Below are 12,667 nucleotides of genomic sequence, written 5' to 3' on the forward strand. Positions count from 1 at the left end.
TTCACCCTGTGTTTGTTGCAAAGGAGACTATGAGCACCTTTATTAGGGTGTCACAGAAGTCCATGATGTAGCTTGATGCTTGCCCTTCTTGACAGGTTGTTGCTTGTAATGGTTCTCTCTGTTCATGTGTATCTTGCACAGTCATTTGCATAATTGTTGCATTACTCTTGAAATAGAGATATTTCAGAAATGTAGCATCCTGTATTTATGGAGAAAAAACTTAAAAATATTGCAGTGATGACCTAAAATGTACCTCATGTTAAGTACTCGTTTGTAAAGGGGAAAGGATAAATTATTGGATATTTTTGTGGTATGATAAGTATTCATGAACCTTAATGTGAATTAAATGCTTGAATTCCTGTGGGTTGACCTTCACAAATAGAACAGTAAGTATGACAGGGGATTTAATTAATTTTTCCTTCTTTTCTACATTTTATGAGATGCTAGTAAGCCCTGCATGTTTATAAAAGACAAGTAGAATATAAAGGTAAGTTTTGAAGCTAATGAAGTGATGTAGACAGATTTTCCTCCTCATCCTCACTTGAAATAATTGTGTGTGTGTGAGGGGAAAGCATCACCAACAATAAAAAATGAATATTGTAATTTGAGGGAGCTAGATAGTTTTTAGAGATAGAAAGATTCAGAGGGTATCACTGCTAACTCTCTAGTCTTGGGTTAAAATGATAATTAGTGTGAAAATATAACTTCTTTCATATTTTTAAATCTCTAGGCAGCTTTCTTTAATATTATTTTATGTATATATATTGTTAAGAATCTTCTATATTTTGCATCTTCATCTAAGAAAAAACAAACTTTCACCTGATGCTTTTGTTTCTGTCTTTCTCTTAACAGCGTGGTGGTTGATCTGCCACTACAAATTCATCTTGCCCAATTCTGTTTCATTTAGTATTCAGGAGACAACAATCTGTAGTCTGATGATGATTTCTAGTCAATCTGTGTTCTAAATATGTGTTCTTCAGCCAAAATGATGATCCACCTCTTTCATTAGGATCATGTATCTCAATTACCTAAGTGCTCGCCTTTTCTTTTTCTGTTTATTTTAGATATAATAAAAAGTATAAAATCTTCTTTTATACCTTATTTGTAATATTAACCTCATTTTAGGCAATGTTTATTTCTAACTGTGGTAGCATGAAGGAAATAGTAATTTTATTTAAAATATACTTTTTATTATAGAGAAGGATGAGACTAAATCTCCTGTGACAGGCAGAGAGCATACTCAATGAAGATGTGTTGACAAGCTGATCTTGACTGGCCTTTATTTGAGGCCTTTGTAGATTTATATGCCTGAGAATTGCTAAAGGGGTTGAAGGGAACTGTTGACTCCAGCTACAGTTCTTTCTCAACCAAAAGTGAAATGGAATTTTCAAAAACCTGTCCTTTTCTCAGTCTGCATCTTGGCAATGTGATTTTTGTTTACTTTTGGAGCAGATGAGCTTGGAGTCTGTTTTTGTTTTTATTTTTTCCCATCTAGAACCATATTCAGGTTCCCTTTATCTCCACTGTTTCCTCTCTGTCCAGTTATAAATTTAATTTTGGAGTATGTGGCTTGTAGACATTTTGTGAGTTGCATAGCTGAAGTTATTATCCTTCTCTTGTCCATGGATGTGCCATGTTTACTTACCTTTTTTTTAGTCAAATGAATGTATTTTTAAGACAAAAGGGTCAACATCATCTAAGTGGACTAGAACAGAAGATATCAGTCAGTGATTTCTGCATGAATTTTTAAGGGTGTTGTCCCAGATGCCTTAGGGTGGCCAGGGTTAGCCAGTGTGCTCTCTGGATCGTGGAGGGATAGCAGGAAACATGCCTGCATTTTTTTGAGTCCTGGGTGGTTTTGATGACTCTGTGTTATGCTTAACGACTGTTTCATTCTCACTGAATTATAGTCCTGCTTATTCTTTTGTTGTTTTATTTGTAAACTGGAAAATTATTTTGATATTGAAATAAATTACTCAGTGTGTTCTTAACTCATTCTTTATCTTTGCCTTTTGTATTTTAAGAGGTAGCATTCACCTTTGTAGACTGTCAGCTTCATTCTAGAAGTGGAAGTCCAAGATTTGGCCTCTTTATTCGAGCAGATTTATACTATTTTTTGTTTTGCGGTATTCCTTTGTTTAAAATCAAGAAGTGGGGTACCAGCCTTGCTTTGCTTGCATTTAAGTGCATTAAAAATTTTATCTCCTGGAGTTTCTAAGAAAGTAGACAAGAAAGGTTTTAAAGGGTGCTTTGTTTCGGCACAGCTATGTAGTATTTTGATTTTTTTTTTTGCTTTATTTAGTTTTTTGTTCTTTGTGTTGTGCCACTTTCAGTAGTGCTGGCGACAACGTTAAAAAATACAACAGCAGTCCTACCTTGTGAATTAGTGCTTTTTTAAAAAATATCCTCTTAATCTTACCTTTTTTGGCACGTATTTCTGTTCCCTGAACCCTTACAGTATATTGGTCATCCTCCTGCAAGCATTGTTTGCTGTCAGGACAAAAGCTGCAGATTTTCTTCTTGACTGTATCAGAAAGGGAGAAACTGGCCTGTGGTAGGGAGGTTGTGCAGTGCACAGGCGTATGTGTAGAGAACTAATAGCTGACCAGGAGGAATGACTTCCACTAGCTGTCTGATCTCCTGAGATTTTTTGTTTGTTTGTTTTAAATATTGGTCTTTTTAAAACTTGTATGCGTTCTTTTGGCTTATGTTTGACAACACTTTCTGGTGAAACTTGGTGTTTCAGGATAAAAATTCCAAAGTCCACCTTTTGTTTTGATTTTAGTTATTTTAAAAGAAAACCCTCAAACAAATAAAAACCCAAAAGCACTCTCAAACTTGCAAGACTTATCTAACACAAAATCAGGGGTGTAATAATATAAAATAACTTTCCTCCTGTTTAATTAGGATGTACTGTATTGCACTTTGGGACAAAGAGTTTCCTAATGACAAGTTACATTAAGTAAACTTGCTTCTGAAAGTTTCTGCTGGAAGTAATAGAGGGAACTTCAGAAGCTGAAAAAAATAATTCTTTTATTTATGAGGCTTATAAAAATCCTTTCCAGGAATTGAAACTGTCTGCAGTGATGGTTATTTTTTTCAGAATCAGTAGTGAAAGTATTTCCAGTTTTATCTCCATAACCAGAAAGGGAGGAATATTCTGCAACCCAAAATGCTAATCCTTGTATACTTGTATACTCCTTCAGAATATTTGTGTGGATTTCTGCAGTTTCAAGGTTTGTATCTGGCTGAGATATTTTCAAAGTTGAATGTGCTCAGAGATAGGCTTGCTAACAGATGGTGAGCTGTGCTTTGCAATGCAGTAATTGCCCAGAGAATTTTTTGAACTAGAAACTCAGAAGTCCACTGTATCATATCATGTATTCAGTTTATGAAGGTTGCAATAAGAGAAGACTTCTCAGAATGAAGAATGGAAGCTGAATGTCTTTGTGTCACGCTTATTTAGGATGGTGGGATGAATTCAGTGATAGAGGACCTACAAGGCTGTAGCTTAAGAAGGCAAGTGTGTAATATGTTCTAGTTGAATGTCCCCTTTGACATGTAATCCAAAAATATTTTTATTGCTGTCCTCTAAAAGGAAACGTTCTCAAGCACAGTTTTCAGCATTGTGTATGGTTGTGTCAGTGTGGCTTGCAGAGGTGTGTTTGTAAAGAAATGCTACTGAACTCCCACTGGTTATTTTTCTTCTCTGTTCATCTTAGGTCAAAATTAATTATGAAAAGGAGAAGTGCAAGCTGCTAAAACATCCACAAGGTGAAGATATGTGGATGCTTGCTGATGTGAATGAACGTGTGGAACAACTGGAAAAGGTGATGGAACTGTAAATCATTGAATTGGATTGTTAGCTTTACAACATGTTTGTGTGAATAGAAGGCTTTGAGGGCTTTAAGATGATCTTTAAAAACTTTCTAATTTCTGATTTCTTTATGTTTTGATATTAGCTTTTTTTTAACATGGAAATAATCTTTTACTTGCAAAGACAAAAAATTTCCGTCATTCAATTCCATCTTTAGTTTCTACAAAATGCAGAAGAACAAGTGCTGCCAGACAAGTCCCATGGGAAGAAATCTGGAGGATCCGAGGCTTCGTAGCAGTCTTATTTGTGGTCACTCACAGGAGAAATCTTAATGGAGCCTCTGAATATCACATCCTTTTAGTGATATCTGTGCAGATATTTCCACAAAGGAAAGATGTGTATTAATGATGTAGTGATACCCGAAGAAATAGATTTGACCAAAATAAATGTAGTGTAGTAGATATTCTATGTATAGTTATAGTGCCTCAGTGAAAAACATATTGAAAGGGGGAAGAAAAACCAATTATGGATGTGAGGCATGCCCTCCCTGCCTCTACCACCCCACCCCAGCCCACCCCTCCCACCACAGCAGAGAGAAAGGTTAGTGAAATCAAAACATAGCTATGTGTGGTTTACCTTTTTTCAGTGTGGTTTGGTGAGTGGGTTGTGATTATTTTTCTTGTATGTGTGTGATTTGGTTTACTGGATCTCATTTACGAGCATTTACTTGTAGGAACGTTCTGTGCAGAAAAAAAAGAAAAAGGATAAGCATTCAAAAAAAGCTAAGAAAGAAAAGAAGAAAAGTAAGAAACAAAAATCTGAAAAGAAGGATGACTTATCTGATAGTTCTTCGGTAAGTAAGGAATTTTAAAATACTTCAAATTACAGTCTTAAAACTTGAACCATTTTAGTTGCTGTGGGTAGACATGGTTAGTAAAATTTAGACTAATTCTTACCATTTTCTGTTGGAAAAAACTGTGGCAAAATTTATTGATTTTAATATACTGAGTATTTGATCAGTTTAACATAGGCTGTTATGTGGGTGCCTGTTAATTTTATAATATTGAATTCACTCATTAGGAACTAAAGGATTTATAAAAAATCCTTATTCTGGGATAGAGAGGAAAAATTCGTAGGTACCCTGTTGACCCTGGTATATGGTGGAACAATGTGTCTGAAAGTGCAAATATACTTTGATTTTAAGCATGAGTTACTTCTGCCTTTTTCCATGGATATTCAACCATGGACACTCCCAGCAACATGGAAATTGTACATGACTCAAGTGCATTTGAGTCTGTAAGCAGATGCCTTCACATTGAGGGACACTCTGGCGAAACAGCACAGAGACTGCATTAGAAATCTGGTGCTGCTTTCAATGTGTTTTTCCACGTTGTGGAAAACATCCTCCCAGCATTTTGGTGTGAGTCAGCTGGCACTGTGATTTTTAATTTTCAGAGAGTCAGAGAGTCTCTTTTGTTGAGTGAAGGAATGTGCAGCATGATGAGATTTATTTTTTAGGGACTTATACCAGAAATGAACTATGATATCAGTGTGGGAAGTAACCTAAGGCACAAATGTCCTGCATTTTCACATGGGAGTCACCAAAACCCTTCAGACCACAACAGTGACTCCTAGGGTACAACACAGTCCTGGCTGTAACTTCGATCCAAAGTCTGTTATTCCTATGACAGGTTCATGTAAATAGCAAAGCAACTGTCAATGGAGTCGTATTTACTTCAAGTGCAAAAGTGCAAGTGTAGGAAGCTGGATATGAAAAGAGGAGGCAATAGCATGTACAGTGCTTTATATTGTACTGTGTAGCTGATTTTATTTTTTTAGTGTAAAATATACTTAGTAATGAAGTAATGCATTTTTTATTTTGTTTTTGTGATGTCGTAATCCTAATTGATTTTGATTTTGTTTTTATTATGACAGTTTTAGCTTTAGCAGTGTTATGCAAATACCGGTATGAAGTGGTGTTATATAATGTGATGTGCTCATGAAGTATAATGGAGTCTTTTGATCATGAAGGAACACTCTTCTATGGGAATATCAGTATTCTCGTTTTATTATCAGTATTTTAAAATATTAAACAGTATTATATTAGTAATGCTAATCATGATTAATTTTTGATTATCAATTCAGGATTTTGATTATCAATATACTTGATTAGTATTGCATTTTATCAACTAATGTGTTAAGGTGTTATTATTATTCTTTACATTAAACTCTCTTTTTAGGATTCTTCAGTTGAATGGGTTGAGTCAAATGTGTCACAGTCAGAGGACACAGAAAAGGCTGGGAAGGTCAATAAGCAACCAGATGCTGTGAAAGAACCCTCACTGCAGGTGAGCAGGCTGATAACTAGTCCAGTGATAAATTCAGCATGACCAACTGTGAAACATGCTTAGGTTTCTTGACAGCTCTTTTGCAGTGTGTTGAACAAAACCTATTTTACAGACAAATGTCTTTGCTTAGCTAGGTGAATGCTACTTTTCATTCACTGGAAGACATCTCTACCTAACAGCTCATAGTGTTTAAGAAAGCACTGCTCTTAATGTTGCCCTGCACCAGTTCTTTCATCATCATTTGTTTTCATGATCTAACAACTTGATATTCTTAAAGAGGTCAACTTAATGGCCTTGACTAAATATGTTATTTTTTCTTCATAATTTTGGTGGGTGTTCTATAAATGAATGAATTTTTCCTTCTATGGTGCTTAAACAGATATAAGGAAGAGAGGTGTAGAACTTCTCAGCGATAGTTTTTATGGCTTCAGTGCCTCTTCTGATTTTCCTGAGTGAATTCTGTGCCCAGTGTTTTGGAAAATGGAGTAATACTGACATGAACTGCTGTGATTTTAGTAACAAGTATAGTCACATACCACAACATCCTCAGTTGTGTAAAAATGATTTTTAATTTAGTGTCTGAATTTTTTTTCTCCTGAAAAAAGTTCCTGTATCTCATTCTGAATTGGTGCATCTTGCTAAGAGAAATAAAAAGGGACTCTGAATCATATCTATTGTCTTGGAAAAGTATGAAGTAATGCAGTGTGTGTCTTGATAATTTATACTGCAACCACCTTTTTTTAAAACATTTTTTGGTGTACTGTATAGCCTGGGCTTGTCTGGTTTTGGATGAAGAGTGTGCTTTTGACAGGAATTTCCTAGTCATCCCTACTTTTTTATTTTAGCTTATGTTATGAAGAAGTCTTGGAACACATAAATCCATTTCCTGTTGGATTAAACTAAATTAGAAGATGTGTTCTCAAAGTGCACCTAAGGTGCTTGATGTGACCAGTCTTGGCCTAGTCCAGAGTGCTTGCTTAAAAAAAAAAAAAAAAAAAGACAGAAACAAAAATAAAAATCCTCAAACCACAAATCTGAAGCCTGTATAAGAGTCAGAGCAGAGTCAGGCACTTTTCAGTGGTGCTCAGAGACAGGACCAGAGGCAATGAGCACAAACTGAAACACAGGAGGTTCCTTCTGAACATCAGGAAACTTTGTTTTACTGTGAGGGTGTCCAGGCACTGGCACAGGTTACCTGGAGAGGTTGTGGAATCTCCATCCCTGGATGTATTTACAGTCCATCTCTACATGGTCCTAGGCAGCTGTCTCTGGGTGTCCCTGCTTGAGCAGGGGTTTAGACCAGATGACTTTCTCCAGAGGTCCCATGCACATCCACGTTTGTTGATTCATGTTGCTGGCTAATATGGGCATAGGTATTACTGAATCACTTGAAGATAGATTATTTTTCAGTTCTTTCTCTTAGAGGAGATCTGAGAAGTGGAATGTTGGGTTTCACCCCTGAAACTCCCTGTTGTGTTGCCTAATATAATTTTTAAATAACAGTGATAGCGTGACATGTAGCATCTGTTCAGATTGACAGCTCAGACATGAACCCTATTGAAGATAGCAAGACTCTTCTGCAAGATGTTTCAATTTCTATGCTAGAATCATAGAATTGCTCCAAATACTTCTTTTTATAGAGTAATTGCTTATAATGTGTATGTCACTGCCTTCTTTTGAGGCTTCTGGATTTGTGTGTATAAACGTAGTCGTTATATCTAGGCTTTTTATATGCCACTTTTCTGTAGAGTAGTCCTTATTTTTAAAATCTCCTTGGTCTGGCTTAGGTTTTGTAAATGCAGTTTTCTATCTGATATCTTGGGTACAGTTTACAGGCTTCAGATGTATAATTGTTGAGTTTGAGGGTGCAGTTAATGCCTAGATATCCAAGGTATAAACTATGCTCAGTTACTGATTGCAGATTTTGTATGCACTAGAAGAGATATAAAAGGTCAGGAGGTCAAAATTAACAAGATGAGATGTACAGTGTTTCTTGAAGCAAATAATTAGCAGTCTGTAAAATCTTATGTTTACTAGTGTCTTAAATATGTTGTGAAGATATATTTCAAATTATGGAAAGACATTTCTGCAATTTACTTGTGTATTAATAAATTGAAAGATTAGGGTTCTTAAAATGGTATTTCCTTTTCATTAAAGTATTTTATATGTGTTTGTAAAGCCTATACTGTTTGTTGTCAGAAACATTTGTCAGTAGTTGCACTAGTTTGGTTTGTACATAAGCCATGTTTCTGTTGGAATTATGAACGCTGATTCTCTGTTTTTATTTTATAGAGAGAAGAATGGATGAATTTAGACTTCATGTCATTGAAAACAACGTCAGTAGCAGCTGTCAAAGGTGAAAGACACAAAGAAAAAGTATTGGAACGACAGAAAGCTCAAGAACTTGAGCAGGTAGGAGGAATTAATATATTAAATTTTTTCTGCATTTTACTACTTGGTTCAAATATATAAGTCTTTGTTGTTATTTAAACTAATGCCTGATGCATGAAGTGATAGTTATTTTAATTAAATTGGTCTGTTTGGGATGAGAAGGCTTCATATATCCAAGTTTATCTTGTGGAGAAAGGCCTTTAAACTATATTCTAGGTAAGGAGAAAGGCAGTTTTGTTAATACTAAGTTCTGTAATATTTGAAGGGCTCCTGAGATATTTTACTTAATGAAAATGACAGATTGTTGGTCTGGCCACCTTCTTCATGATGTTTGTGACAGGAGCACCATTGGTTTGTGTGATAAAAGCTTACTTAAGTTACTGTCTTAAAGTCTAGAGTGCTAAGGGTTGTTTTTTCCCGAATAAAGAATTCAGAGCAGTTGTTGTGCCTTTCATGTCCCTGTTGTTGGTGAACACCCGAGTGATCAGGGTGTCACTCTGCAAGGGGTTACTGTCATTAAATTAATTCTGTTTACGTACAGTTGATGACTGTTTCATTGACAACCTTAAATTCAATTTAGTCTGATCTCAAAACACTGTTACTGATCACCATCTAATATTTACTTGTCCTTACATTTTACAGTAAGTCCTTTGTTGTTGTTAAGTGTTCCAGTTAATTGTGTCTGGGAATCAGATTGACCTGGAGTGCTGTTATTGTGTAGTATGTGGTGCTTTGGTTATTGTCTTTTGAGAAGAGATTAATCTTTTTTTGTTTTTTTTCTCCACATAATTTTTTTACTGAACGTGATTTTTGAGCTGTTGAAGGACCATTTAATATGGAGATCTTAAATCATCAAAATGTCAGCATGTATTATATATGGTTAATGACAATTTATATGTATGCTTAATCCTGGAAGAGTATGATTCTTATAGACTCTTCCTCCCAACTCCTTACTGTCCATGCAGGTTTATACTCTTGTGTTTTCTGCACCAGTGTCTGTTCTTTCTTTGATGCCCAAAACAATCTGTATAACAGATGCATACAGCGTGCCAGTGTTGGGGGTGAACTGATGATATAACATAGTCTTCACACACAAGTCTCACAAAATTTAGTAGATATTCTAGAAAATATCTAGAAAATACAAACCATATGCTATGTACATATTAAAATTATTTCTGTTTTAGGCCATGCTGTCTGAGAGAGAACTTAATCCCTATTGGAAAGACGGTGGTACAGGTTTGCCACCAGAGAAGGATGAAGAAGCTTCAGTTAAGAAAGGTAAACAGCAACTTTTGGTAATATTCTTAAATTTCTGCTGCAGTTTCTGATCTCTATGTTGCTAGCAAGTTACTGCTAATGTTTTTGTAAATGCTTTATGAATTATATATATATTATTAATAATAACAGTAATAATGTAATAAAGTAAAATTTTGATGGAAATTCAATAGTGAATATTGGGTTCATATTATAGTATGTTGTTTGTTGTTTGTTCACTGGTTTTTAATCTTGAGTGGTTTGACCGTCAATATCTTTACCGAAATTCTCCATTTTGAACTAATTAAAGGAAAGCATGATTTAACCAAGACAAGATAAATTGTTGTCGACTCATTTGGTTCCTTTCATTCCATTACACAAATTACTGTTTTAAAATGTTCACCCACAGAAGACTGAGTCACATTAAAATGAAATACATTACAGATGTGGTTTATGAAAAATACGACTTCTGTAACCTTTTCACTGCTTTCCTTACCCCAGAGTTATCCTGCTTATTTCCAGCAAGCACAGTTAGAAAAACGTTTTTCACGATGTCATTAAGCATTTATTATGTGATAAGAAGGGGTCCTTGTATTCTGTCAACGGGGAAGAGTGGGGTCTGTGGCTTTTTGCGAGCCTTTCCCCATAGACAGTCTGTCCTGCAAACCATTAGCCTCATGCCTACTTTAGGAGTCGCAGAGATCAGTGACCTGTAAGAGATGACAGGCATCAGTGAGTGCGTGTTCAGAATGTTAAGACCTCTGCTAGCTTCTCAAATGGAAAACAATTGGTTACTCATTCATTTTCTGAGAAGGGGAATCCACTTGTTTTTGTATAAGGGGTATGCCAAAGAATGGACACAGAAAGTGGAAACAATGAGAAAGCTCCTTAATGTCATTAAAAAAACCCAGAACTTCTCATATGCTCATATATTAGTCCTGTCTTGGAAACTGCTTGTTGTGTTCTATGATAAAGTAGAGAAGCTTAAATTAAATCTGTGGTATTGCTGAGGTATAACCAGTATTAACTTATGAAAACATGTAACTGTGTTATTATATTAATTCTGTTTTTCATTTGCACCCCCTTCATTTTTTACATTAAGTTTAGGTGAAGGTTTGATGTCACATACAGAGTAAGGTTAAATAGGAATAATTACTTGATATTTAAAACTGTGACCTCTCATTGTTTTCTACTTTAGTTACAGTGATAGAAGATGCTGGATTAAGTTGGCTGCGAAAATCATACCAAAGGATGAAAGAGCAGGCTGAGAGAGAGAAACGAAATTTTGAGGAAATTGTAGCTGAGAGATATGGGGTGAGGATATTCAATTAAATTTTCTTCATACTAATAGATGCTTGGAAAAGATTACTTTCATAAAAAGGCACAAATACTTAATGTGTAGTGTAAGACCTAAGGAAAGAAGCAGGAAAAAACAGCCTCTTGAAGCTTCTCTCAAGTGACGAAGAGTTTAAAGCTACCCAGCCTTTTATGCATTTTGTTTTGTTAATTTTTTTTTTATGATATGGGATCCTACAGCAGATTTAAAATACTTAAACAATACCACATGGTCTTTAAAGTGTCATGACTTTTTTATTCTTTTTTATAGTCAATGGAGATATTTCAGTCACGATTAGAAGAAGCTGAAAAAGCTGCATCCAGAAAGGAAAATTATCAAAGAAGTGGAAGGTGGAGGAAAACTGACTATTCAGAAAGTGAGAGAGAGAAGAAAGAACAGCATATTGAAAAGGTGAAACGAGATGAAGATGATAGAAACAGGAACACGTTTGGGGGCCATACTAGGGAGAAGGATGGCAAGGGATGGGCACAAGAAGACAAAGATTACAAAAGAGGTATGTCAAGAAGAGACCAAGAATGTGGACACAGGAGCATGGACTCCCTATTAAGGGGCTACAGCTCCAAAGGAGAAAAATACTCCAGTGAAAAACGAAATCAGGAAAAGGGTTCATCTTTAAGCAATATGAAACACAAATTTTTGAAACCCTCTGAAGATGATTCATCGTCTTACAGTGCACCTAGACACTACAAGTCAGAGCAGTCCTCTTCCAAACTGCCTGTTCATAGCTCTTTGAGCAGTCGTTTCCAGAAACCTGAAGAGGATACTGCCGTGTGGACCAAAACACACTGTGAAGATAACAATGAGAAATTACTATCTGATCAAAAATCATCAGGTACTAGGGAACAAACTGATGGCAATAGTTGGGAAAGACCTCCAAGTGATGAAAAAGAGAAGTTGCGACAGGAGTACCCAAGCGATATCTCTGAGAAGAAACAGACGTTATCTGACAGTAAAACATCATGCTCTAGGTATTTTATGAACTTCTTTACTTGTTTCTTCTTTGCTGTATTTTTCATGGCAAAGTATACCAGAAACTCTTACCTTCTTCATGGCAGTATGAGAACTGATCCTATCAGATCTCTTTAGTTTGGAGGAGTCTAGCCTCCAGCTAAGGGCAGCTACAATAGACCACTGCAGAAGTAATGAACACCCCTTACTTGTCCTGTCTCCTCAGCTTATTTGAGAATTGCTAATGCTACATTATTTTCTGCTTGTTTCTAATGTTAGTTCACACTGCATTAAAATTGGCCTCTTAGGCAAAAAACCTGCAAAACAATATCTTAACTGTCAATGAATTTATAAAAGACAAACTTGAAATGTTACAAAATGCTGACTAAAACCTGAAATAATTAATACAGCAGGGATAGGTTTTCCACCTGTGAGATGAATTCACATGCTTAAGTAAAGAAAAATAGTAGAAGGTATTGATTAGAACATGCATTTTGTTTGGAAAAGAGGAAGGATTAATAGGAGTGGGAAGGGAAACATAAACTAATAGGC

The 12,667-nt window shown here is 35.6% G+C and overlaps 1 protein-coding gene across 1 annotated transcript in view; it reads left to right on the plus strand.

Moving 5' to 3' along the window:
• CWF19L2 (CWF19 like cell cycle control factor 2) overlaps nt 1-12,667 on the plus strand; it is a 70,689-nt gene that overhangs the window by 7,528 nt on the left and 50,494 nt on the right. Inside the window, exons 2-8 of the mRNA XM_027712755.2 lie at nt 3,723-3,830; nt 4,551-4,670; nt 6,058-6,165; nt 8,458-8,577; nt 9,741-9,834; nt 11,009-11,124; nt 11,417-12,135. Of these exons, the coding sequence (XP_027568556.1) occupies nt 3,723-3,830; nt 4,551-4,670; nt 6,058-6,165; nt 8,458-8,577; nt 9,741-9,834; nt 11,009-11,124; nt 11,417-12,135 (1,385 nt within the window). The remainder of the gene's footprint in view (nt 1-3,722; nt 3,831-4,550; nt 4,671-6,057; nt 6,166-8,457; nt 8,578-9,740; nt 9,835-11,008; nt 11,125-11,416; nt 12,136-12,667) is intronic.

Source organism: Pipra filicauda, unplaced genomic scaffold (assembly GCF_003945595.2).
Source record: "Pipra filicauda isolate LSUMZ 115617 unplaced genomic scaffold, ASM394559v2 scaffold30_size5312502_pilon, whole genome shotgun sequence".
NCBI classification, from domain to species: Eukaryota; Metazoa; Chordata; class Aves; order Passeriformes; family Pipridae; genus Pipra; species Pipra filicauda.